The 26797-nt window shown below is 42.9% G+C and overlaps 2 protein-coding genes and 1 pseudogene across 2 annotated transcripts; 1 reads left to right on the top strand and 2 right to left on the bottom strand.

The window, feature by feature from the left end:
* The first annotated feature begins 6 nt into the window (after positions 1-6).
* LOC127740585 (uncharacterized mitochondrial protein AtMg01410-like) lies at positions 7-962 on the top strand. Its single transcript, XM_052251675.1, has one exon. It carries the CDS (start codon positions 156-158, stop codon positions 756-758), a length of 603 nt encoding a protein of 200 aa, XP_052107635.1. The 5' UTR covers positions 7-155; the 3' UTR covers positions 759-962.
* A 7896-nt stretch (positions 963-8858) lies between these two features.
* LOC107457920 (pyruvate decarboxylase 2-like) lies at positions 8859-10632 on the bottom strand (annotated as a pseudogene).
* Positions 10633-24306: 13674 nt separating this feature from the next.
* On the bottom strand, positions 24307-25413 carry LOC127740506 (uncharacterized mitochondrial protein AtMg01280-like). Its single transcript, XM_052251508.1, is given in 2 exon segments — positions 24307-24946; positions 24949-25413. Coding segments are annotated over 2 exon segments (648 nt in total). The 3' UTR covers positions 24307-24763.
* Between the last annotated feature and the right edge of the window lie 1384 nt (positions 25414-26797).

Below are 26797 nucleotides of genomic sequence, written 5' to 3'. Positions count from 1 at the left end.
CGACCTGGAAGGCCTTACCTACGCACCCATTGACTCAACGGTGTTGGGTCCAAAGATTAGGCAAGAGCGTGAAGCAGGTCCGAAATATTAGTTCTTGCTTATGAACTAGCGAGTTTTTATTTCTTTCTAGTCGGGCCTCATACTTATGGAGAGTCATGGCCGCAGGGTACCTTGTGGCCTCCCCCACAGTACGATATGTGTATGACAAGTTTAACGACTTGTTAAGTGCGTGGGATCTGGACTGGTTTACTAGCCGAGTCCATCCCTACTTGCCATCACCATTCGACTATGGGATTCCACCAGTTACTGGCCGTCTCGGTCAGACTATTGAGGGAGGAGGCAAAAGGAGAATATTCGCCATGGGTAACTATGTCAATCTCAATCAGAGGCTGCTGAAGCCGGTCCATGACTGGCTAATGCAAGTGCTTAGGAGGATTCCCATGGATGGAACCTTCGCTTTTACTAAGCTAAGGTGGAATCAGCACAAACCTCTTGATCGACTAGTTGGCAATCAAACCTGTTACTCTTTCGATTTGAAATCTGCCACCGATAGGTGGCCAGTATTATTTCTCTTCGAAGTGTTTAAGGTTTGTTTTGGTCAGCCGTTCGCTTCGAGTGTTGTTAATTCAGCACTAGCCTTTCATTTCTGTGAGGTCCCATTCGTAAAGAACAAGGACTCTCAAGTCTATTTTAGGGTCGGACAACCGCTAGGATATTACTCCTATTGGCCTTTGTTTGCACTTACTTACCATATTTGAATTTGGTGGTGTGCAGAGCAGATATACCCAGGTCAGCTTTTTGACACAAGTATGCAGTACTCGGTGATGGATCTGGTACAGAAAACTTGCTAGCTTAACGTGGTTTAGAACCACCTAGAGCTGGGAAAGGTGTCGTGCGTCCTGGAGTAGAAATACTTTCTTTATGGATTCTCAGACCATCAGATAGTTGACTTTAAGCGTCTCGGAAAATGGATCTAAATAAAATATAAAGACAGGCTTTTTTTCAAGTCTAATATTACTATGTTCAGCTGTTCCTAGACCAGAACGAACGGTCGGGTAAGCCCATCAAAGTAGGCGTGTCTTTCCATTTCCTTGTCTCTAAAAAAGAGAAGAAAGAGGGATTAGCCCGATTATAAAGTCAAGAACTCATAGAAAGAAGAAAGAATTGGATATGATTGGTTTTCCTCTCTAAGGCTTGACCTGCTATAGATATAATAGTAAGCTCTGGAAAGCATGCAACAAAGCCAACGAGAAGCTTGATGGAATCAAAACAAACCCAGTCAGCCTTTGAGGGTTCCTGTCGAGGTAGACTCAGATGAGTCTTCACCCGCATCGAGCTTCCCCCGGGGCTTAGAGAGAGTTGTCTCTAGGTATTCTCTACCTACCCACCTGTGTCTCCATCTCCGGCCAAGGCCAACCGAACTATTCATCTTTCTTTCCATCCCCACGGCCCCGACCAGCAACTGCAAATGAACACCCGCCTGCATAACCTTTCTCCGTTCTGTAGAAATGGATTGCGAGTTGAAACTTTGCTTGCCCACGAACAGTACTGGCTCTAAAGCAACTTAGATAGACGAATCTTCTCTTATCCTGCGCCTTCCCACTAATCCATAGAAGAGTCCTGCTTGGAGTGAGAACTGCTTGACGGGTGCGCAACTTACTATTCATATTACATAGATCCTAGCCTTGAACACTGATCCCTATTGCTTGAAGTTCGGTCCCTACTGCCGAGATACGGAAACTCGTTGATGCGCTTCCTGCCTATGGAACTACGGGAATTACAGATTCACTCCTCCCGCCTGGACTGCTGAACTTGATTCTATTCAATCAATAGCTACTCCCTTCCCTAGCATCAAGAAAGTCTTAAAGACTTCCGGCACAACGCAGGAATAGGAAGACTTCTACCTAGACCGCGTTCAACCGATTACTTTACTTGATTCCTTATTGGTAGAGGTGTTGACTCTGTGTACATAATTACATTATACCTTGGTTTCTTAGACAGTGGCTTCTCCTTGATTCAGATGGAGCCTTAAATCCCGGTGAGCAGAAGAAGGATTCCATCACCACCCTGCACCCAAAACCAGTACATCAAACTACCCACGGCTAACAACAACCCCCTTCATCATGAGAGATCACCATTGCTGGCAAAAGAAAGTTCGATGGGGAGCCCTGTTCTCTAACCATCCAATTGGTCATAGTCTGCCAATAGGGCTAAATAAAAAGCACCTAAGGATTTTCTGCTTCATTAAGTTACTTAGTTTTTTTTACATTAGGACTCTCTTTAGGCAGTCCCGTGAAAGAAGTTCTCCCTCAAGGGGAGTTATTCTTCTTTCATAAGAAAGCCCCTTTATTAGCCCAGTAAAATTGAGTACCTTCAACCTCCTTGTTTGTCACTTAAAAGGTAAGAATAGGCATACTGTTAGCAAGAAAAGAAGGAGAAATTGTTTTTATAGAAGAAGCAGCTAGTTCATCGGCATCCGTTGTCGTTGAATGAATAAGCGATGTTATTTTATTGCTCTTGTTGGCATGGCAGTTAGTTCGATTCAGCAGTGACGAAAGGATATCGTATTCTAATGATCCCGGCTGCTTAACGAAATGCTCTTTCTAGGTCTTTCGGCATAGAAATAGAGTAGGCTGGGATGACATATATATAGTGAAGTTCGAAAGGGCTTAGAAGCATAGAACTCACTTGACTGAAACTGAAAGTAGGAAAGATCTAATTCCATAAGAAAGGACGTAACCTAAGGGGAATGACGCGAGAGGGCACCCAGTCTTCTTTCTTTAAAGAAAAGGATAAGGGCAGAGACCTTTTTAATTTGATAATAGCAAGTCTAGTCCAGGTTTAGGAGCACATCCCCGGTTGCAAAGGAAGAAGGAAAAAGTGCGGCAGCTTTAGCTGCTTGTAGAACATTGTCTGAAGAGCTCACTGAAATAAGGTTTCCAGCTCCTAGGATCGATCCTTGCATTCAAATAGGGGAGCTCGATATTTTCTTTCTCGGTTGATACCAGCACACAAAGATCTTCCCTATGAACAGGAGGCAAGATTTCCGCAGCTCTCTTCACTTTGACGATGATCCTAGTGTGAGTGGATGCGTAGTTTGAAAGTATTTCCACCTGAACCAGGGTCGTGCTTAACCTTTTTCTGGCTTACGTTCCTTTGTAGGAGGTCCACATGGACTTAGAATGAGGAAGTAAAGCATCGAATTCAATGTGTTCAGCATGGATTTCAAGATGAGGAATAGCACAAAAAAGATGAAGCGTCCGGCATTAGAGATGGCTTCAGACTCGACCTGAAAGGTGCCAGTTACATCTATTGGACCAGACGGAAATACAAGCTTTCTTGTACCCCCAAAAGTCAGGGGGGCTGGACATGAACTCCATTTTCCCATTGCATGCGACAACTAGTCGAGAAAAAAGGGAAGAAAGCCTAAGCGAGCGAGACAAGAAGGAATGTTGGAGCTATTCCCTTAGTTTAGTGGCAGTAGCATCTTTCTTTCGAACATTCGGACATTGTAGACTCTCCTCCAAAAAAGGATTGGTAAACTAAGACTATCATTCCCGGATAACTAGACAGTCTCGGAAGATATCAACCATGGAGGGTCTCCTGTAAGCCTTCAGGTCCTATAAAAAAATGGAGCTTACCGAGCTGAGGGTTTATGGAATTGATAAATAGATGTCCTACCAAGGCTGTATGGAATAGAATGAAGGATTAGGGTTCTTGCGGGAAGAAGGACAAACCGGGCCCCTAGTGGTCCTTATCTTATCACGCCACACATGGAGACATCTCAAATAGGTAAATTGGTTTGGGAAGCCTGTTTTTGTGATCATTGAAAAACATCCATCGTTTAGGTTTCTGAGTAGCTAAAGTTAAGATAGAATAGGTCATCACATATCACATCCTGGGGTTGAAGAATGAGCTGCTTTCAAAAAAAGTAAATGGCAAGCAGGAAGGGGAGTAGTAACGTCGTATTATCCAGAATAAGCAGTAGCAGGCCAGGCACTGGTCTTTCTTTCTATCTTATTGCAGTTCCCATAAGGAATTTCCGAGCTTTTCAAATAATTGCTTTTATCTTTCTTCCATAGAGAAGGAACTTCTCCTTAGACTTTTTTTTTTAGCTTTGGCTTTGGTTTGGACCTGTACTAGTCCGAGAAGTGAGAGCACCAGGTTGGAAGATGCCGGTTCGAGAGGACCTGGAAGAATGCTAGTAAGAAGGAGGCCAGTTTGCTAGGTTGTAGATCTTCTCCCTTATTCTTTATAGAGGAATCCCCTTAATTAAAATAATATCTGTCTCTGCACAAATAATATCTGTCTCTGCGCCGTCAAAAGCCTAATTGAGACAAATCAGCTCTTACAGTTCTCCGGTCTTTGCTCTTGAAGATCCGCTCTTGAGAACCTCTATCTCTTTCTTCAAAGCCTCATTCGAAGCCAGCTTGAAGGGAAGGAAGGCTTACAGTATATTACCCGCAAGTTCATCTTCTTTGATAGTCTTAATATCCTATCCTTTATATAATATTAGTAAGCCTCAGCAATCCAAGTTCCAGCAGGTTCTCAAACTTCAGAGGTGGCCTTACTTGGTGGAGCTCAATCCAAAAATAAGCGGCAAGATGGAAATTTCAATCAACGAAAAAATGAGTCTTGGCTAAGCCCCAAACCATTAGGGGGCTAGTGAGTCCAAAGAGGCAGAGTCAAAGCAAGGACTTATAGTTAGCAAACTGGCATACTTCACTAAATAAGTCTAAGCCGGAAAGCAGGCAAAGTCTAGCTGCCTATTCGATTCCTTAAGTCCCAGATGTCATCTTGAAGATTTTCCTTCTTGTCCTGCATATATATAAGGCATGAAGAGAGAACAATTGGGAGATTGAGTCCCCCCCGATTGCTCCTTTCCACTAGCTGTCCCTCTTTGTTGTGCGCTTACCGGAGAGTGGGACGGGTATAGAAGGATGTCCTCTGTGAAAGGCCCCTTGGAATCCAAGGATACTTGATATTCTCCTTTCCTTTTTCAAAAAAGTAGTGGAAGGCAGTCCCGAGACTCTAATAATCAGTGGACTGCTCGCCTCATTGATTCCTTCTACAACGATTGAAATGTGGCCGGGGCATTGGTAAGCCCTTAGGAGTGTCAAGGACCTGCCGATAACGAGTTAGGATGGCACGTAAATCAGAGGGTGTAGACTCTGGAAGAGAAGACAGAGGGTCGGATTCCAAGTCAAGTGCAAAATATGTCAATGTATAAGCTTCAGCAATCGCACCTGTGTCCTGGAACCGTTGGATGTTATGGAATTGTGCCTCAGTAGGGGTAGAGGACTTTTTCCCCCTTGTAATTGAACGAAACATTAAGGTCAAATTTCAAAGATGTTGTACTATAATAAGCTATATGGGCTCCAAGAGTTAAGAGCCACGAAGCGCCCATGACAACATCAGAACCGGCTAAGGGCATAACAAAGACACCGAGGAATAAACTCAATTTTACTTACAAGCTATTTTGAATCGGAACATAACTATCATAGTGCAAAAGAAAATTGTAGTTCATCCTGTAAAAAAAATTAATCTGTTGTTATTTGATTTTGTGCAGTGTAAACACAAAAAGTGCATCCCGTATTGGTGCAATGAAAAAAGAGACATAATTTGTGAGATATGATATTAAGGATGTTTCGGTATTTTATTTGTGTGTGTAATTATATTCCTATAATTTTATATTCCATCAATCTTATTATTTTGTTTCCAAGTTACTATCTTACGAGAAAAATAAGTATGTTGAACAAGAATGTCGAAAGAATGGGATTAACTTTATCTTGAATTTCTTAAAGTGAAGAGATCCGTTTGGTCCATAAGTGGAGAGGCTTTTAGACAGATGGATATTATTCTTTAATTCTTGGAACCATATAAAAAATTGATATCCTCACTTTTTGCTTTTAGCAAAAAAATTTTTGAGTTTTTATCTTAAAGGATGTTTGTCTTCCATTTAGGATAGTGTAAGCTCTTTGATTCTTAAACTTACATTTACACATTTATTTGCTGCAAAAATTGGAGAGAGAATTTTGTTAGATCATGGGACTGGCATGATTATTGGTGAATCTGCTGTTATTTGAAAAACTTTCATTAATGTAAGTGAGTTTGTTTTACTTTTAATTATTTTATGTGAATTTTAACAAGTTAAATGTTTTTCAGTCTATTTTCAGATCAAATCATTGGGTATACTAATTAAAATAAAGCTTTCATATTTTGCTTTTTTATATAAAAATCTTAATATATTTGTTGTTTGTATGGTTTGAGATTTTGAATTCTTTTAATGTGTATTATTTATATTGTGTAACTATATTAATGTTATTTAATTTTTTTTCTTGAAAAAAGTACAGGATTCTATTAGTAGTTCAAGAATTCATACTACATGTATGAAAGATTCAGAGTTCAACGTAATCCATATAAAATTGTGTAATCAATAAAAGATATTATATTAATTTATATTTAGAATCTTGCTTAGATCCATTGTGTGGATGTTAGTTTCATTGTATTGAATACATATTTTTTTTCACGTTATGCAGGATGTTGTTTATAAGAATATCAAGTGTTCATATAGCTTACGCCTGTTGCATAACATATTAGCCCATTGACAATTAGACGGGAGCTACAACTTGCTTTTAGGAAATATTTGAATAGTATTTTGGATGAGCATATGGATAAATGTAGTGCTTAATATCTAACTTTTATTGACCGTATCATGTTTAAAAATGTTTAAAGTATATGAAAGACAATAATTATAATTTAATTTAGTAAAAAACAACTTACAATGTGTAATAGTTAAAGATATGCCTACCAAAGCCTACTCCCACACTTTCTTCCTATGGAACCCCCATCCCCTATCTTTCTACAATTCTGAGAGGATTGGGAAGCCTTTATAACAACAACATCCACAGATTTCCTTTCAAATAGAATATTTTTTTTGGGGGGGTTCCTTAAGGGAGGGGGCAGGGCTTTAGAGGAGGAGTGAGGACCCGACTAATGGGAATCAAGACCCCTATCTCATAGGGGACCCTCTTGGAAAAATCTTTCTTTCTTGATGAATGATATGGTTTTCCATAAATCGATATGAATGGAGGATGCCTCTTGAACTTCTTAATCCAAGTTCCAGTGGTGGGCAGTCGGTGCGCTCTTTCTTGATTAACTTGGGTAAAAATGTCCGGATGAACTACATATGGTCTGATACCTATCTTCTTGTTGAGTTGGAGTGGTAGGTTATGTAGGCGCTCGAAATTGCTTCTCACTAGACAAGATGGTACAGCAATGAGGGTTCGACCCATTTCTATTTCCGGCAAAAAAGAAAAGAAAGTTGCAGACCTGCTTACATTATACATTTTATTTTTAGAGTGAAGTGAGCTCATTCAGACAGGGAGGGCGCACGAACGGAAGGATAAAACTGTCTTAATTAAACCCTTAGGAGAGTGCAGTGAACAAGCAAGGATACAGAATGAGATAAGACAGTTACCGAACAATATACCTTATATGAAGTACTGAATGAGTACTAAGAGTGAGACAGAAACCTATCAAGTTACCCACTTCCATCAGAAAATCTACGGTGTGGTGTAGTGTAGCAATGCATTGGAAGTATGGGTACTCTAATCCCAAGGGCAATCTTCGTGAGCTTGTTATTGTAGGGATTCCAATTTGGACTCCATCTCTGAGTAGCAATACAGTGCCCAGCAACAACCCATGGACCATCGTTAAGTATCTTTTGACGCAGTTGTTTTTCCTCTGTTCTAATAACATAATAACATAGTAGTTTAAAGGAAGATCCATAAGCTCGAAATCTGGTGCACCCCAAAGCCATAATCGTCTATCTTTCAGCTCATAAAGATAGAATCGTCTACCTAGTGGTTTAATGACAATGGCATCCTAGGCATATTTGCTTCCATCTTTCATCTGGAATATCAATTTTGGGCTGCTTCTCTATTCTTTTCTTTTGTTTCTCTGTATATACTGGAGCCATAGCCTTCTCTTCTTCCAACCAGTTGAAGTCTTTGTCAACTTCCATTGGTTCATGCCCCAGAAGTGAAGCACGATATGAGATTTGCGTTGGCTTACCCTTCTCATAGGGCTTTATGTTCTACTGCCTGAGTTTTCTCTTGACTGTTCTCACTTGTATTCTCCTCATTCACCGTACTCTGTTCTTTCATAGGAGTGGTCGTTGGTTTCAGAGGCACTCGAGAGCTTCTCTCACTAACTTTCTCTCTCCCTTGGTGGATTCTTATTCATTTCTTATTTTTATGAACAATCACCGCCGTTGGAATTGTTTATAACCAAACAGCTTCATTGTTGCTGTCAGCTTGCCAAACCAGACACGTAGAGATTGCTTCAGCCCGTACAATGACTTTCGCAGCTTACAAACTAGATTTCCACTCATGGATTCATATCCAGCTCCAAGTGGCAGATCCATATACACTTCCTTCTCCAGGTCTCCGTTGAGAAAAGCATTCAGAACATCTGGCTGCATTAGAGGCCAGCTTCAATTCACAGCTAGGGGGAGCAGTATTCGAAAGGTATTAATCTTTTCTACCGGTGCGAATGTCTCATCATAGTCTTCACCGTACTTCTGGGTGTAGCCCTTAGCAACTAACCGGGCCTTATATTTAACTGAGTACCATTTGATGAGTAACTGAGAACAAGGGGGAGGGATGTAGGGTACCCTAAAAGTCTTTCCTCTCGCTTCGCTCGAGACCTAAAGCCCTTCGCCACTGCTTTTGTTTTTAATATAGTTGCAAGTGAGTCGACGGATAGGGAAAATTCTATTACACTGGCGATATCATTAGTATTCCCTGTCTGTAAGGAAAGCAAAGAAAAGGTCACAGTACCTCGCTCTTCTCTCTATCATAGAAAGAAAGATCTCCCCAGGTAATGAGAAGCCCTAAGTAAGTAGCTGTCTAAGAAGAGTAGGAACCCTCAGGATTAGAATAAAAGGGAGTGAGCTTAATCCTCAAGCAAGAGGTCTCGGATCCAACTCGTGAGAATGGAGGTGAAGCTTGAAAGCTGAAGCAAGGCTTCCTTGCCCGGTAGCTTCGCCCGTATCCCAATCAATCCAACCGATCCTGATGCTGAATTTCCTCAATTCCATCGCTCCCTTCCTTCTCCTTCGATCAAAGCTATACCTGTTCCGTCGGTGAAAAGAACTACCATCCATTACCCTAGCCTAGCTACAAGCTTTTCAAGTTGTGGGTTAAATGGTGCAAGTTTACTGAGGATTGGGAGGACGGCTATTAGCAGCAGAGACCCTTTAGCCCCATTCAAGCAACTCTTTGCTCGTATTGAACTATCACCTCAATGAAGCATAAGCAGTCCTTCTTAGGTCCTGTTGCAGTTTCAATTGCTTCAATTTCGCTCCTCTTCACAGAACACCTTGGCAGTCCAGCATTTGCCTTCCCCGTTGTGGATTGCGTCAACCAACCCAGTGTAATTCCAGTTCTTGATCACATTGTATGGCCCATCATGGATTGATTTCAACTTCCATGGTGTATCCACCATTGTTTATCAGGATTTTCAATTCCTCTGTCCACATCGCAGCATTGTGGATACATCCCGAGCATTCACCTGGAAACTTCCAGCGCCTATGCAAGCAATCACTCGCTTCTCAGGAAAAGCCAGTGCATAACCAAGTGTTGCACCAACAGACCATCCGATTGATCCATATTGCATTTGGAACTCATACCCACAACTCTTTGGCAGCTTCAGCTTCTGGCAGTTAAACCATGAATACCCTGTCTCAGCAATTACAGCGGATTCACTAGACAGCATTTTTTGTATATGTTGAAACAGAACATTAACCCTCAAAGGTTGGTTCCTTAGGTGCAGCCTTCAATGGTTGGCCCTTCAGGAACATATATCCTGTGGTAGTTTTCGTAAGAAGGAAGTTTCGTTATGCTTGAGTCGCTTAGCTAGCGCCCCTAGGAAATACCTCATCAGCACACACCCAAAAGCGGGGCCATTACCAATCACAACTCGTTCGGGCTTCACAATGATCGCTTTGTCTTTCTTGAGAAGATGTGAATACCCCACAGAGCAGTAATCATTGAAGATAGGTCTGGCGAACAAGTATGCATCAGCAGATTCCACAATTTCGGCACAGAAAGCAGTACTCACAGCACCCCTGTAAGTTCCAATGAAGTGGGGATGGTTGGTGCTCCGGAACAAGTCCTTTAGCTGATGGCATCAGAGCCAGTGCATAACCAGAAGCATCAGCTAGTTCCATAAGGGTCTGATGATCTGTTAAGATGTGATCAACCCCAACCAAAGGAGATTCACTAGACTCGGCCAGGGATGAAGGTAAAGCCTGGACAATTCAACCACCCAGTCATATACCTGAAACATGACACAAAACCTAAAAGAAAGTAAGTAGACAAGTCTACTTTAGGAGTGTACCATGTTCGGCAATAAACTGGAGGGTCTATGAAAGCCTCCAAGCTAACTGCTTGGTCAAGTGCGACAGCACAATACCAGTGCGGGTACTTCAGATACTGCCTCATCCACCCTTGGTACAGAGACCATTCTAAGAAGTCTCCCCACCAATAGGGTATGGGCAATCTTTCATTTGTTGAAAGAATGCCGAACGGGAACGCTGAGAAAAAGCTCTTTGCATACGCCTTCTTCCTCCCCTACTTCTCTTTCTCTAATAGACCCTTTTCCTCACTGACTAGGGGATGAATCTCTAGACAAAAAAGCTGTTCTATAAAACACTGCTGCCACTTCCTTTTCTACCGGCTTCCTTCAGTTCTAAAGTCAATCAAGAGGCGTTGAGTGAAGAACAGTTAAGTAGTGAATTCCAATATTTCCATATTCCCTTATTTCCCGCTTGTTAGCAACTTCAGTCTCAGTTCTAATATCAACCTGAGTAGGAATATTGAATATTCATATCTGGTTTGGAAGTTTTATCTAGTAGCTCACTGTAGCTGTAGGAGCGGGCCAACGAAGCTCTGTCTCAAAGAAAGGAAGTAGCGCAGAAAGCTCAAATAAAGGAGGGGAAAGCTTTCTATCGCTTTACATCTATCATAGATAGGAGATCCATGAATCTATGTAAAGCTCAGTACTGAGTTCAAGGGATGATGGAATTTTCTAAGACGGATGAGTTCAAGGGATGATGGAATTTTATAAGACGGAGCCCTTCCACATGAGATGATGTAGACTTCAAATAAAGTCAATACAGTCTTTCGGACACTTTCATTAAAGTGAGACCTTGGAGGGGCTAGGCGTAAAAAGCTTACAGAGTGAGGGATTTGCATTTCCTTTTGTTATGAGGTTCTTGGTAGAGAGTTACCGCTAGGTGAAGATAAGGATCGCGCTTTCCTAACTCCTTCTTAGGATGATCTTTCTACTTTCTCGAGTTGAAGTTCGATTTAGGAAAGCCTAGCCTGTTAATAGAGCTTCCCTATGGAAGGAAGATAGTGAAAGGCAACATAAATAGAGCATGGAATCCCTTTTTCTATGGTTTCCTGCTATCGAAAGATGTAGTGTAGTGAATTCACTTTCTAAAGGGAGTAAGTTAATTGATCCTGACTTTGTATTAGCTTGCTATTCCGATTGCCTTATAGAACTTAGGAACTCCTCCACTCCAGATAGACTGAATTTCTTTCTTAATTGGTCCTATTTTATTTGCCTATGCCATGACTTATCTTATAGGCTGCCAGAAATGTGGTTTTAGACTCTAGACTTTCTAAGTAAGAGCCAAGGCCAATAGAATGGATGACAGATAACAGAGGAAAGAGATGTAGGAATCAAAACGGATACTGTACTCTAGAGGAAGGTTTGTCAGTATCTATCCTTACTTTTTTGAGATTCGGAAATTAAGACAAGTCTCCTCTCATTTGCCTTTATTATATGCCTGGACAACCTCTAGAACCCCAGGACTAGAAGCAATGGCTTCCGATTAGAGCAAATGCCCCAAAAGCATACTAGCCATTGATGTAAGAAATCATGTAACTACCTTGCCTGAAATTCGAAAATAGATCTTAACTCGATCTAGGCTTTCTTAAGAAAGTAAACTGCTGGGGCTAGACAGAAAAGGAAAACCCATTCTTCTTAGAAGCATGACCAGGGCTTTAGATCGTCGCAGAATAACTTCGGGGTATAAGTAAGAAGAGTCGAAAAGAGCCATGAGCTATTACATGGATGAAGGGTTGTCTCATGTCAAAAGAAGTGAGCTCATTCAGACAGGGAGGCTTAACATTGAAAGCAGATATTTCTTTCGTTACGCGGACTCGATTAGTCCGTTTTTCTAAGAGCATGTGCTATGCTAATCCAATCTAGTCTATGCTAGCTAAGTCGGAAATCATTAATGTAATGAGTGGCTAAGTGCGCGATGTGGCAAAGCAGCTACGTGAAGAGCATTTAATACAGGCGTGTACACCGGATCTAAGGATGCCCAGCCCAGGTCAATTGAATGTGCTGATAATGAAGCTGTTGACATGGTGAATTCTGTGGTTTCTGCCAGTTTTTAGTTTTTATATCATTATAGTACTTGGGTTTATATTATCTACTTGGCATAGAGCCTAAACCTGTTTTCTATTTACTTTAGTGAGGGAAGCCGTAACTTGATGTCCTGACTGTGCCAAGCGTCTAATGTAAGGTAGTCCACTCGATCGAAGGCTTCTAATGCGGGTGATTGAAGAGGCAATTGATGTTTTCTTTTTTTTTTGCTGCTAATGCTTCTCTTCTGATAGAGCCTTTTAGTGGTTGCTTATGTAGTTTCTGTCCTTTTAGATCAGGTGAAAAGCTTAGCGGGGATGAATTGTTATCTTTATTGAGTTCTGTTATCTCCTGGGGTAAGTCAGGACTATAGTAAGAGTAAGGGGCGTACCGATGCTTGAGTTAATCGATGAGCTAAGGCTGCTTAGACTTTTAGAGTTTATCACTGACTAAGATATTGATGTTGCTGATTTCATCCCGAGTTGAAGAGTGAAGTAGCCACGGGCTAATTAACATTTCATATTGAAGGCTGTTCTAGGAGCAACAGAGCTAAACCCCAACATCCCTATAGGTAGGGGGTTTAAGAAACATTTAATCATGGTATAGGCTGCTTGAGAAGAGGCTCCATATGAAGGAGAGGTAGTCGATCACCAACCCAACTCTTCGCCCCAACCGGGCATGGCAAAAGGCTCTCTCTTAACTAGATGAAAGTGCCAGCAAATTACTTATTATATATAGTAAATTGTACTATTATTATATATATTTTATGAGTAATAATAGCGACAATCATTTATTGGCGGCTAAACTGTTTGTATCAAATAAGCTTCCCCGGGATGCGCTTTGGCTCCAGACTTCGGTCTTTCCAAGACCTTGCTTAGCTCGGGCTTTAGCGACATCAAAGGAACGAAGGTTAGAGGCGACCGAAGGAAGCTCTTTAACTTTAAATACGGGCGTGGCGGCCTAATACAAGGAGCAAGAGTCCTTTTCCCCATCCTCTTCTAACTTCACCACTAACTAGTTAAATGAAAAAGCGCGATTTCACACGATTCTTATCTTATTTTCTTACTTTCCATTCCAACGGGTAAAGAGGGCTTTAGCGGCTGCTTTGGTAGCTGTAGCTAGGTTTCTACATGCGGTAGCTCCGCTGAGTTAGATATGGTTGACTGAAAGTCGAGTGATACGTGGAGGAAAGCAGTGTGATCGAATGACAAGGAGAGGTGCGAAGCGATGACTTAATCACATCCATTGAGAAAGTTCCACTGTGCTAAGTCCCGGGATAATTTGTTGAAAGCTTCAATCCCTGTAATTGAGCTCTTTTGCCCTTTTTTTTCTTTGTTTGAGAGTACGGACGGAAATCAGGTGGAACTAGCACGTTCTGGAGAGTGAGACTGAACTCTCTTTCGAGAAGACAAAAATCTCCATGCCTACGAGGAGAGAGGGTCTTTTTTTAGTAAGGGAGATACCTTCTGTCTCCTGGTGAAAGGCCAAGGAGGATCGGATACTTTTCTTTTGATAAAACCCTATGGCACGGCCGAAGATAGAAGTTATTATTCTTTCCCCGCCCACTTTTTTGTTCGTAACGAGGGAGAGATAGAATGGAGTTATGAAATCTCTTTATTCTTGCGTTGAGTTAAGAGCGGATTTCGCCGAGGTAAGTGATTCTTATAAATGCGAGTTTACAAATCAGGAACAGGATGAGGCGGTAGTCCTTTCCGCTCAGTCCTTCCTGCTGCAGTTAAGTGTGCTTTTATCAGTCAGTCCTTACCGAAGTCCTGTCTGCAGTAGTTGGCCTTTACACCTTAAGATCAAGGAACCCCCGAACACGGAAACGAGGCACCAGCAGCCCTTTCAATACGCAAGGGAAGGCTGTTTTTGTTTGGATTACTGTCTTAAACAAACCTGAAAGCAGCTACACCTCTTCCGGTAGGTCTAGTTCTCCCATTCTCTGATATCTTTCATTTTACTGGGATTTCTCCCGCCGGAAACCCAAAGGAAATCAACCAGAAGCACGAAAGCAAGCCATCCAGCCAGCAACAAAGCAACCAACGGCTGACAAGATGAACGCAAAGGGTAGACCCAGTGCAGTGGGCTGACTACTATAGCTGGTACTCCTACAAGGCTGTTTGCCTGTTTGCTGCCTCTATTTCTTTATCATAGGGGCCTTCGTCAGGTAGGGGAACTTGAGAGATGAATGGCATTGTTCGCTTGGGAATGGGATGAGATTGGACCTGCTGTCTTTCACATGAAGGTTTATGGAAGGTATGGTCTTTATGTTGGCATGGATCGGATCCGCTTTTTGGATATGGTTAGTTTCAGATCTATCTCTTGTAGGGTTAGCTCCCCGTTAAGCGACTAAGGTAGTGCTCACTATCTTCGCAAGTTAGCAGGAACCATTTCGCATAGCCGATCTGGTGTCGCTGCTTGAAAGCTTTCCTAACTTTATTCATGTAGCTATTAGAATAGGTAGCTCAGCAGATGAATGACTTTTATCAGTATCAGTCTATTGCTTTGAGGGATTTTCACTAATAGCTAAAGGAAAGGAACTGGCTTGACCGATTGAGGGACGAATCGAATACTCGACACTCCTTCCCTCCCTACTCCGAAACAACTGACCGGCTGAAGGAAATGGATCACTCGTAGGACCGAATGTAAGGTGGAAAGCTGATGGACCACTAGACGGATTGCTTACCGAATCCAAAGCATTGAACCTTAGTAGCAGACAAAAACGCAACTGTAATGGTGCCCGAAAGAACCTCACCACAAGATTCACTTTGACATCGCTCCTGCTACAGCAATTATGAAAGGCATTTCACCACCTGAAGGAAAGAAGAAAGGCCGGCTTCCCTATTATACGAGGATTGATTCCCAGACACACCTTCCACTACTAGACGGAAGACAAAGAAGAAAGCAAAGTCAACCTAAATGAAAGGCTTCGGGGATGGCGCTAGACCTGCAACCGCATTCACTCGATCTACGACTTCGAAGACATCAACTGAGGGAAGAACGAAAACACCTTATTTGACTGAGGAGTTAAAGAGTCTCAAGACTAAGCCAATGCTCCTTCCACGACTAAGACACAGACGAACCGGGCCACTAGGGGTTCTTACACGAGAATTGATTCCCTTTCGGCCAACTAGTTGCATTAGTCAAACCTACACGCTACCTCTCCGCTTCCTCATGGAAGAAAAGAAGGAATAGCAAACAAATTAGATTAGGCAATTACCGATTCAACTGCTTGAACTGCTAATAGAAGGCTTGCACGAGGAGAGAGCTAGACGGACTAGGGGAATGTGGCAAAGGCTGCTTCATCAAGGAAGCGATAAAAGGAAGAAATCCTTGATGAGGGGCAAAGCTCTCCTTTAAAAAGCCCTTTGCCCTCGCTTCAACGAATATGCGGAGGGATAAGTTAGCCTACGGGGTTACCTGCGGGACTCTTAGAGGATTTCTGCCCGGCGGGGCCGGTTACACTGAGACACTACTTCGAATCCTTACGGGATGAAGAGCTAACGGAATGATTACCGAATCGACTGATATACGTAATGCAAAGCGGGCAGAGAAGCTTAGACCGCTGAAGGAACTTTCTTATAGAGTGGGGAAGAAAGTCAACTTAATCCACTCCCTATACGAAAGAAATGAAAGAATGCGGGAAAGAGATCAAAGAGTAGTCAACCCGCGCTAAGGGTTCACCCAACGGAAACCCGCGCTACAACCCAACCAGAAGAATCCATTACAAGACTTCCAAGACTAGCCGGAAACCCATACTCTCGCTTAGACGGGCATACGGAAAAAACTACCATACATACGTAATGGAGTACTTTTCAGACAACAATCTTTCCCACTTTGACTGATAGCCCTAAAGGATTAGGCCAGGACTCATACGATTACAAGGAGTAGGATGCTTGAAAGGCTGGCTGATGTGCTTTTCCCCAAAGATGGAATATTCCTTGGGGGCCCAAGAGAACGGAAAGATGGAAAGAATCAAAAGATGGGGATGAATGCAATACGGAGAGAGGTAGAAAGGCAAGCCCCTGCATTTCTAGGCGGGGCCTCTCTGATGCCTACACTTCCCCTTAGGGAAAGGGGGAGAGGATGATTGGTAGGTCCGCTTACAACAAAGCCACATACCTAATGGAACAAGTCAAGCTAGAAGGAAAGCACTTTTAGATCGGTCGTGAACCAGAAAGAATGAGCCGCTTCAATACCAAAAGGAAGAAATCAGCACTTGAGGCTATCGGTCCACGAATCATATTTTATTTCATCCCAAGCCAGCAACTGAGAAAACAGCGGATATTGGTGCTACTGTCGCAAACCCATAACATTGAAGGGTGGCGGTGATAAAGAGGGGTCACGCATTTACAGAATTCCTCATTGGTCTCGCAGCGCAAAAACAATTGGGAATTTTACTTCAAAGGCCTTCTGGGATATTGAATGATAAAAATATTTCTATTTTCTCTGCAAGCCCTAATGCCGCTGCAACAGAATTGAGTTGAAAGCTAACCATCCCACCTTAGAAAGGCCTCGCTCCACGCTTTCTTTTGAGTCAACTCTATCCATTCTTGTTTCAAGCTAAAAGCTTGACTTCTTCAACTCGAGTTCGCCACAGAACCCATCTCTGGAATTGGAACCGAAGTCAAGGCCCTAGTGTGGGTCAGGGGAGACCCAGAAAGCCACATCCGATCTTGAGGCAAAGGAAGTGAAGATCTGAGATTGCATTACACGATCTAAAAGAGCGAAAGTACAAGCCTAGGAAGAGTGGTCGAGATGATTGTTTGTTAGTTCTAAGAGGCTTCCAGGCCGTCAATAGAGGTAGTCGTACGAATCCATATCTTTTTCCTGTCTGCTTACATATAGTCAGTAGCATAGGGCAAATCTATTCATTTGTACTCGTCTACTAATGCTGGTCGGATTAGCTACATCGGATTGACTACTACCCTAGGAAGGAGGATTATAGGACCAGTTGGAACGGCTTCTTCTCTTTCTACCTACACATCTCAGAGCTCATACACCTGCGCATCTCACTAGCGTATCTCCTCTCTGTCTCGTAAGCATTTAGAAAAAACCCATCACTAACCTACTAAAAAACATCAGTACAAGACGGCAGTCATTGATGGAATTGGATAGCGGGCCTTTCCTTACAGCAGGATAGGAGGCCTATACTGCTTCGGTCGCTGCGGGCTTACGAATTCCTTTCACTTCGTTCGACGCGACTACGTACCTTTCACTTCGTTCAAGCTCAATTCACATCGACCCTTTGTTAATGTTAACCTGAATCGGCCATTGTCTTTTCGGATTTCCCTCACCCGGGTGGGACTTCTACTAGAGCGACCCTCATAAGACGTACCCACTTCTCCTGAAATAAAAAGCACACCAACTCTATGAAGAATTCCTGGCCTTGTTACAACAATACGCTTAGCTTCAAATACCCGATTAATGCTGAATTGGGCTGGGCCAAAGACTAAACCAAACGTTTGCGCCCTACGATAGCAACTGTGAAGCTTACTATTGCATAAGAGAGAGCTCTTTCTTTAGCACTGGCTTTTTTTCTTGTATGAGGACTCTTTACGCACTGAGACTTTCCTCGAAAAAAGCGGCTTCTACTTTCTTTTATCGTAGATAGCTAATATGAGTAGGAAATATTTCAAAGAAATTTATTGAATTTTCCAATAAATAGTTTTAAGCTAATTGATTTAGTACGTTTAGCTTGGAACTATTAAACTTTACCCGATGACCTAAGAAAAAACCAGTCTTACCTTAAAATTTATTCTCTGATATCTATATCTGTCTTTTGCCTTAACCACATCAAAGAGGAATTGAACCTCTTCTAGTTTTTTGAAGACTAGAATTTGATGTCCTAACCCTCCCTCCCCCTTTGCTGAAAGCACTTCCTATAGCGAACCAGGCAAGGAACATCACGAGTAGGCTGGTACCAATTTCTCCACATCAGCAGCAACCGGAGACGAGTTTGAGTTTATCAGCACACCCCCCGTAGTCGGTTCTCTCGGAAAAAGTTGGGTAGAAACTGAGCTTGTAGAAACGTTGAGGCTGGCCTAATCCTTTAGGGCTATGGGAAGAATGGTGTCTCAGAAAGTTGTTGAATGCCTCAACTTTGGATGATGACTAGCTAGGATTAGGATCAAAACACCATTTAAGGCACATTTTAACCTAATTAACTGAAGCAGATGCAGGATCCGAAGTCTTCGACTCAGGCTCAGACGAACCGAGAGTCCTGTCTATCCTTAGTCACAGCGAAAGCCTTATACTTTTTAGCTATACCTCCGCCCATAAAAACTTAACTTTTTGATCTCCAAACCACCCACTATCGGATGGACTTATTGCTAAGTTTCGTAGTGAAATTCCACTTACTTAATTATAGCTATTATGGAGGAACCCCTTAAATCAGTTAAACCTCACTCAATTCTAAGCTCGAAATCTTGACCCGATCTGGAAATGCTTATCTTATATGGCACCATAGGTCTTAGTTTCGTTTCCTATATGCGCTTTCGTTCTAGCTGGTCGTTCTAGCCGTTGATCTGTTACCTCCCTTTCTTGCTGTCAATAGCCCTTTCAAGAAGGTTAAAGCAACCGCGGAATAAGCACAGGTGAGGCAGGCAAGGACGGTGGTAAGCTCCTTCTTTAAGTCTTATCTTCGGCATCGTACGTAAAGGCCGATCTCCCTTTGCTCTTTCCTTCCAATCCAAAGCGTAAAGGCCAATCGCCCCCATCTTACTTCCTTTGTCTCTTGCTGCTGGAAGTCGAATAAAAGTATTAAGAAGTAAGCTAAGGTCCGGTGCTTTCCGGTCTACTGAATCAGAGCCTACTTCAAAGCAAAGGGAAAGAACGACAGAGTCACTGACCAACTGAGACGGAGAGAGGCCAACGAACCGCTAAGATCGAATGGAACTGTCTTTGATGGCAACAGATATTTAAAGTGTGCAGTGAGGGTGGTTGTAAATCACTATAGAAAGTCTTCTCTTAAGAGTCCCATGCATAACCATGCATAATTTGTTGGTAAACAACCAAAACTCAAACTCGAAGAATTCATTCTTTACTAGCTGGAAGGGGCTTAGGCTTAGGGCGACCAAACCAAGCTCGATTCGCTCCAAATTCCCACAGTGCCTTCCTTGGGAAGGGTGAACCCCATCTTCAGGTCGCTCCAGGCTCTACCGGAACCGAGCCTACCTTGGGGCCTTACGAGTGAACTGCCTTACCTTAAGGAGACGTCGGACTGCCCTTTGGCAACTTCCCATGAAGTAGTGCTTTCTTCTTTACTGGCTGTAACGTAACAAGCGAAGCACTTACATTCGCTCGATTCCTTCCTTTATGCATTACTACCCTGCTGTGCTTGTAATCAGCTGAAACCATATAACATTTTAATTGAATTAAGGCTTTCGCAGCCATCAAGATAGAAAAGTAGATCGTTCCACTCTAGCTTATGTTAGCCTTTCGTTCACTTACAAAACAGAGGAAAAAAAGAATAATAAAATTTTCGAAGAAAGCAGCCAAGTCACACTATTCCCCCAACTGAGCATGAATTCTTACATATACCAAGTTGGACTACAAAGAAAATCTGGGAGAAGAGATTCAATGGGAATGATTCCTCTCCTTGTCAGCCCTAACGACGAGCCCGATGAGCGTATCAATGGAATGACCCGAGCAGACCAAAGGATCAAGGCAATAGCTACGCGCATCAAGGTGATACCTACACCGAGCGAACCAAGGGAAGCCTATGATATCCCATACTGATAGGCTCAAATCACGGGATTTCACACTATGGAGTTTAATCTCTGGTTCCTGCTTTCAATCTCTGTTCCGATATCTGTTTATAGAATAGATCACGCCTCTAACTATCCATTTCATAAGAGAAGAAGTTAACCTAGCTCGGATCTCACTTCACTCGCCTTTAGCCCCTACTATTCACATTAGCCAATGAAAGAGTACCACACGATGTCCTTTCCTAAGAGGGACTATACCCACTTTCAGAGGCCCTTTCCGAGGTCCAAAGTTTGACCCTCCCGAGATCCTCTTTCTTCTCATCCATGCATGTGAGCGAATAGGGTCCGAGGCTAATCTTTCGTCTAGCAGACCCTCTTATTGCAGTATGAGTTCCCGCCCCAACTAAGCAGTCTACCTCTCAGTTGGAGAAAGCAACTATGAAGTGGAAGTCGCTCTTCTCTTGATGCTACCCCTGTGCAATGACTTTTCTACTCCGCCCTCCATCCAGTAGCTAGCTAGGATTCCTCTTCTCGAATTGGGGGAACGCAACCTATTAGATTGTTGACCCGGCCTCTTACTTCGTTTTAGGCTTAAGTTATTTTAGGCGGGTATGGAATTCTTTTCACCACCTACCTGGTAAATGTGTGCATTTGACCTCTACCCATACCTTTGCTATCTATGCTCCGCTCCAACCATGATAGCTATTTATGCTATTGGTGCTTCTTTCGGGGGTTCAACCAGCCTGGATAAACCACTTCTGGCTTTGCCTCATACCCGGAAAAAACGAAAACTTGGACTTCTTTAGTTTAGGATAAACTTTAATTTGCTTCGTATACCCGGAAAAAACGAAAACTTGGACTTCTTTAGTTTAGGATAAACTTCAATTTGCTTCGCCCCCCGTCCTCACCTCCGCCTATACAGGATCAACTGGATTAGCTGCAATCTATTATTTCTGAAAAGGGATAGGCACAAGCACGTCATGCCCGACAAACTCACCTTGCCTTGCATTGGGGAGAGGCCTATCTGCAGTTGTCGACTCTGAACGAATGGGTTAAGCGAAAAAGGGCGTTGATCCAGGATTCGATTCGAGGCTTGGCCACGACCGGACCCTAACAAGCCAATTTACACTCATGATTGCCATTCATTCATGAACTGGCTTGACACGACACAGAAGAGCTAACAACCATATGGAAGGGGAGGGATCCAATCTCCTTCTTCCTGATCTTATTGGCCCCTTCCCTAAGCCTTAAAGGGGCCTAAGAGCAAGGAAGTCTTAACTCCCCAGTCCCCCCTTTGAAGGGTGAGGCGTGAACCCTCTGTCTGATTCCAAATCTCATCTATTGCTGCTTTCGAATCGGCTGAAAGAGGATTTTGATGTCACTTAGGAGAAGTATAGGGAAGTGTGCCCGAGTCTTCTAGAATATAATAAGTAGTTGTGACTCGGTCTAGCTAGGACAGAGCCATCCTAATCCTAAAGAGACTTTCTTCTGTTCTAGGTTTCCACAAAGGGGTATCAAGGTATGAGAACGCCTTTCTCCTATAATCAAGTCTTTGGTTTAGATCAATCAATCCACCGGTGAATTTTCTGATTGATTAGAAAGACCAATCCCGGCCCTAGTGAGAAGAAGATGGTTAGACGCCAATTGAAAGAGTGGTAGTTTTATCCATGATGACCGGGTGGCTCTCTTTGCCCTTTCGATCTACTAAAGCAATTTCCCACGGTCAAGCCTAGTAGAGCTCCTAGTCCGACAAGGGCGAAGCATAGCAGGCACGTATCGATGTGCAAATGATGGGCAATTTCTTTCTAAGATCTAGCTGTGGATGATGTCCCAGCTGGAAAGTCAACCTTTTCATATTAATGCCTGCCCTATTGGAGATTCCAACTATATATGCATTTTCTTTTTATGCGACAGGTATGTGACCTTAGGAATTAGGTTCGGGAGTTGCTTTAGCAATTGTTGCTGGCTCCAGGTGTCAGTAATAGAAAAAGATTGGATTGGGAAAGACCATGGAGGTTGACAAACCAGTGCTGTTGGGGAAGCCTCTCATCGAGAAGAAAAAAGAAAATAGGACAATAGCTGACTAAACCTCTGAGCTCTTTTTCTGTAAAGATCCTTTTCTTAAAGGGACATTTCCGCACTCATTTCAGATCATAGAGGTCGGGCTTCAGTCGAACAACCTTCTCCCTCCCTTCCACCGATGAAACTACTCTTGCAAAGTCAAAAACTGTCGTATAACGTTCCTTCCAACCAGTCAAATATTTTCTATTAAAGCAAAGCCAAGAGGCGATAGTGGCATCGGTCTTATCGTTCCATGAGGAAAAGGTCCGGAAAGGTCTATTTTATTTGCGAAATCGCGACTACAGGGGTCGGATGGGTCAAGTACGGCCTCTAAAAACATGCGATAATCGGCTTTTTGAGTAGCATCTGTCCATCCCGCTGTCGTCAACGGTCCGCTTCCTTGAATGATAGTAGGTCTTCCCGCTATATCCACGAATACTGTCCGTTGTCCTTTACTTGTTTAGTGGTATCTGTCTGAGGGCATCTGGAATTGTCTGTTTCGGTATTAACTCTTGTAAACGGTCGCAAACGCTCATCTGTCCACGAATAAGGTTCCCTTCTTTTATTCAAGATAGCTTTTAGGGTTGGTTTTTTCCGAATTTTTTTCTTGAAAGATATGCTACTTCCCGGTCGAGATGTCTGAGGGAAACTTTTTCGGTATCAACAACTGTCGTAACGGTCCTGTAACTGTGGAAAAGGGTCCTGTGTTTCAATCACTTGAATCGAATCGGTTTATTATATATATTAGAATAATCTAACTGTAGCAAACGTTCGGCAGTACAGGGTAGGCGGGTGCAAAAGAAAGATAAGCTTGAGATGCTACACTTCAGCCTGATCGATCCGCCTTTAGTATTGGTAAGTTCCCTTGTTAGTCTCTATCGCTAGAAGGCCCTTTCTTTTTAGTGAAAAGGAAACTTAAAAAGAGCTTCTAAGGTAAGCCCTTGCTTTTTCCCGTTTAGGAGAGTAGCGAAACCACAAGTGAGTGAAGGGGCGCTATCCGCCACGGGGACAATCAGCTTCGATTGGGCCTTGCAGGCAGACAGGCTAACTTGTGGAGACGAAATGGAATCCTATATCTAGAATTCATAAAAATAGAAGTGAGAATGGTGAGTCCCGAAGGTCTGCATGAGGCTGAGCTAAGAAGCTGGCTAAATCTATCATGGGGATGCCCGATTTGCGATTGAGCTAGCCGATAAGTAGGATTTCTCCGGTCTGGCATGAGCCACTCCATTCCTACTTCCACTCAAGAAAAAATAGAAGATTCTCGTGCCCTACCTCCAGAGTGGGATATGGAGGAGTGCGTACGGTGATTTCGGACCTTTGGGGGCCGAGAGGGGTTCATGCATCGGCATTACGTAGGATTTTTTTCAATGGATGGATCAACTGCCTATGCTACTGGATTTGCTATTGATGCAGGGTGCACTTTTTCTCTTAATCTATTGCATAATCAAAAACGGATTCGACTAATGAATCAACTACTGAACCAATAGAAGATGTAGCTCTTCATCTCTACCACGAGCATCGGGCTATCGATCACGCTCATCAGGCTCATAATCTTCATCCCGAGCATCTGAGTCAACAGAACTGGAGCATCTTCAGCAGGCTAAATCGCTTAATCTGGACCTTACACTACGATGACTTATACTTATCTTGCTACTCGTGCTGGTGAATCCTGCCCCCGCCTAAGAACGTTAGAGTAAGGGGAGGAGTACAAGCATCTTTAACTCTTACCTACACTATATAAGAAAAAAACATTCCAAAAGGGAATTCCCTGGCGTTCATTCAAGCTCCTATTTCGAAGTAAGCCTATTCTCAAGAGCACTTGGTGTGGTCTGATTGGTATCTTTTTTGTTCTACATGAAGGTACTCGAAGTCTGCATGTGGCTTAGCTTAGCAGGCTCAGCAGCAGTAACAATCTAGGCGGCTACCCTGTCTCATATGGGTTGAGAATCTTCTCCCCTTCTTTTGAACAGAAGGCATTTAAGCATTACGACTGAATGAATCAGAGTTTTGTCATCAGGAGGAACAATGCCGCGGTCAATAGTGAGACCCGCACCTTTTGGGTTATTTCGTCGATGCGTTATCCTCTCTTTTTCCTTCAATAGGTATGTTCTCTCCTTTCTTTATTAAGATCGACCCTTAAGTCGTGCTACCTGATTCCTCACTTTATGGACTGGAATAGAGCTCTTCATTTAGCACAACCCTCTCACTCCTAGGCGTCAGTCCATGCGAGAACTCCATGCGTACGTACTACACCTACCGTGCTTCAAGTACAAGTTATATATATGCGTACGTACTACACCTACCCTACTTCTCGTACAAGTTATATATAAAGGGCCCGTACCGTGACTTAGAGTTCATAGTGCTGAAAGATAGAGGCTTTAAAGTGAAGGAGAAGCGAGAAGGTAGTACATAGTAACAAGGCTCTTTAAGCCTGGAAAGCCAAGCCGAACTTCTCTTTGTCATCGTACCCCAAGCAGCTGTTAACGCATGCTGAAGCAAAGTTAAAATAAAATAAACCGAACAACCAACACCCGAGCGCCAAATCAATCAACTTGGTTTTGCGGCTCGCGGCGGTCTCTCTCTAAGGGACTTCCGACTTGTTCATCAATTTCCGTTCGGTTGTCGTCTAACAAATCAACAAAAGCTGATTGCGGATTGTAAATGGCCCTATCCGCCAAGGTTGGATTATCTCGCAGTAGCTGTTGAAAGATTGATAAACATTTATTTTATGTCGTAGTTCTCTGATTTGGAGATCGCGACTCTCAAACTCTATTACTCGGTTATATTCTTGTTGAGAAGGACAAGAGTCGAGGTTTCTTTTGACTTCTTCCCAATATTCCCCCTTCTCCTTATCAAGGAGAAAAATGCAATCCGTATTTTCAAGTACCCTAATTCTATTCCTCATGGAGGATTCAAGGGTCTCATTGTGAATAACGGGCCAAGGCTCCGACAGGACCTGGATTCCGAATGAATCTTCCGACGAGGAGGTAGCTGGGCTGGAATGGGGAATAATTTTCCCACCCGAACCAGAAACCGAAGAAGCCCCGATAACGACCGTTACAAGATCTGAAAATACAAAACCAATACTAGAATATAGATAGACACGAAGACTATAGCAAAAGAGGGATGCCAAACAAATACGAATCATATATACTACTGGGAGCACTGGAACTAGAAGGCCTGTGATAGGCATGGCTTTCTTTTTTTTTTACTACTTTACTTGTGACGACCTACGCGGTTGTTCGTATTTCATTTTTTTTCCTGAAAAAGGCACTGGGTTACTTACCCACGGAATCTCGAGGCCGTAGTCTGCCTCAGATGATTAGGCGGGGACAGGATTCGAACCTGCAATCTTCAGGTCATGAGCCTGATGAGTTGACCAATTCCTCTACCCCGCTTCTTCCCCTTATCTTACCTTCTCCTCATAAGGCTTTCAGACCTCAACTAGTGCTTTGGTTCAGAATCTGAACATAGCGCCCTTACTTAATCTTATCTTCATTCATTTCGAGAAAGCTTTGATATCGGGACGATTTCAGACAAATAGAAAGTAGATCTGGTACTTTTCCGAGATCAGGAAATCGGTACTTTCAGAGCTCAAGTAAGCAAGCGATTTGCCTCATTCCTCTCAACCTTAGCCTGGGAAAGCTATGCTCTACCATTTAGCGTCTTCCGCGTGTGGAACTTTCCTATCTCTTATGTAATTTTCCAACCTTCACTTCCTCTGCTTACTTATTTTAAATAAGAGAGATAGGAGCGAGCCAGGAGAGCTAGAGTAAAGAGCTAGTGTAATATCTGAAACGAGTATACAAATAGAGCTCCATACTTGTAGCGATAAGTAGAGTAGCTAGAGTGAAAAAAGGAGCAAGTAAAGAGAGGTTGAGCTAGTGCACTGAACACTTTCTATATATATCTGTCTTCATTATCAGCAGTTTTGAATCTTCGATAGATCAATGGTGGTTCAGTCTTACCGCGCACCGCACTCAATTCAATGATCAAGCAAGACGCTTTTCTTTTTCTTTTTTTTTACAATTACAAATCAGATCCTATTTATATATTACAATACCATATATAACACAACATTTCTCCGCCGATTCCAATAGCTTCCTTCCCTTGCGAGCATCTTCATTTTATATATGACGATTTGCGGACTTCCAGTTGTAGGAAGCTATAGTGCTTTAAGGAGTAGAAGCTGCCCCATCCAAATAAATAAGTGAAAGCGGTTAGTAGTCAAATTATAGCGTATGTATAAGGGGGTACCCCTCCTGAAACCTGGAGCTAGAGGGGCTTTTCTCTATATGCAATGCAGTAATGTTGGTTAAACGAAGACTGATGATAGCGGACGATCATACAGACTCTTTTTCGTCTGCACCGTCTTATCAGTGAAAGGATGCGCGCACTCTCCTTCTTAATAGTAGCCGCCCTTTACCTGACTATTGTTATCCGTGCATTCTTCCTCACACTCTTATCGATCCAGCCGACATATGCCTGCTCTGACGGAGATGATTCGGTACGACGGTTCAGTGGAGGAACTTTGCCCTTTTCGATGGGGTCAAGCGCCAGGTGCTGTAGTGAATCGA

Source organism: Arachis duranensis, chromosome 7 (genome assembly GCF_000817695.3).
Source record: "Arachis duranensis cultivar V14167 chromosome 7, aradu.V14167.gnm2.J7QH, whole genome shotgun sequence".
NCBI lineage: Eukaryota > Viridiplantae > Streptophyta > Magnoliopsida > Fabales > Fabaceae > Arachis > Arachis duranensis.
The sequence above is the reverse complement of the archived record's forward strand: the minus strand, read 5'-3'. Positions and strand labels throughout refer to the sequence as shown.

Bases quoted from the DNA above. Each gene is read 5' to 3' on its own strand.
- LOC127740585 (XM_052251675.1), top strand. From the start codon at position 156: ATGGCCGCAGGGTACCTTGTGGCCTCCCCCACAGTACGATATGTGTAT.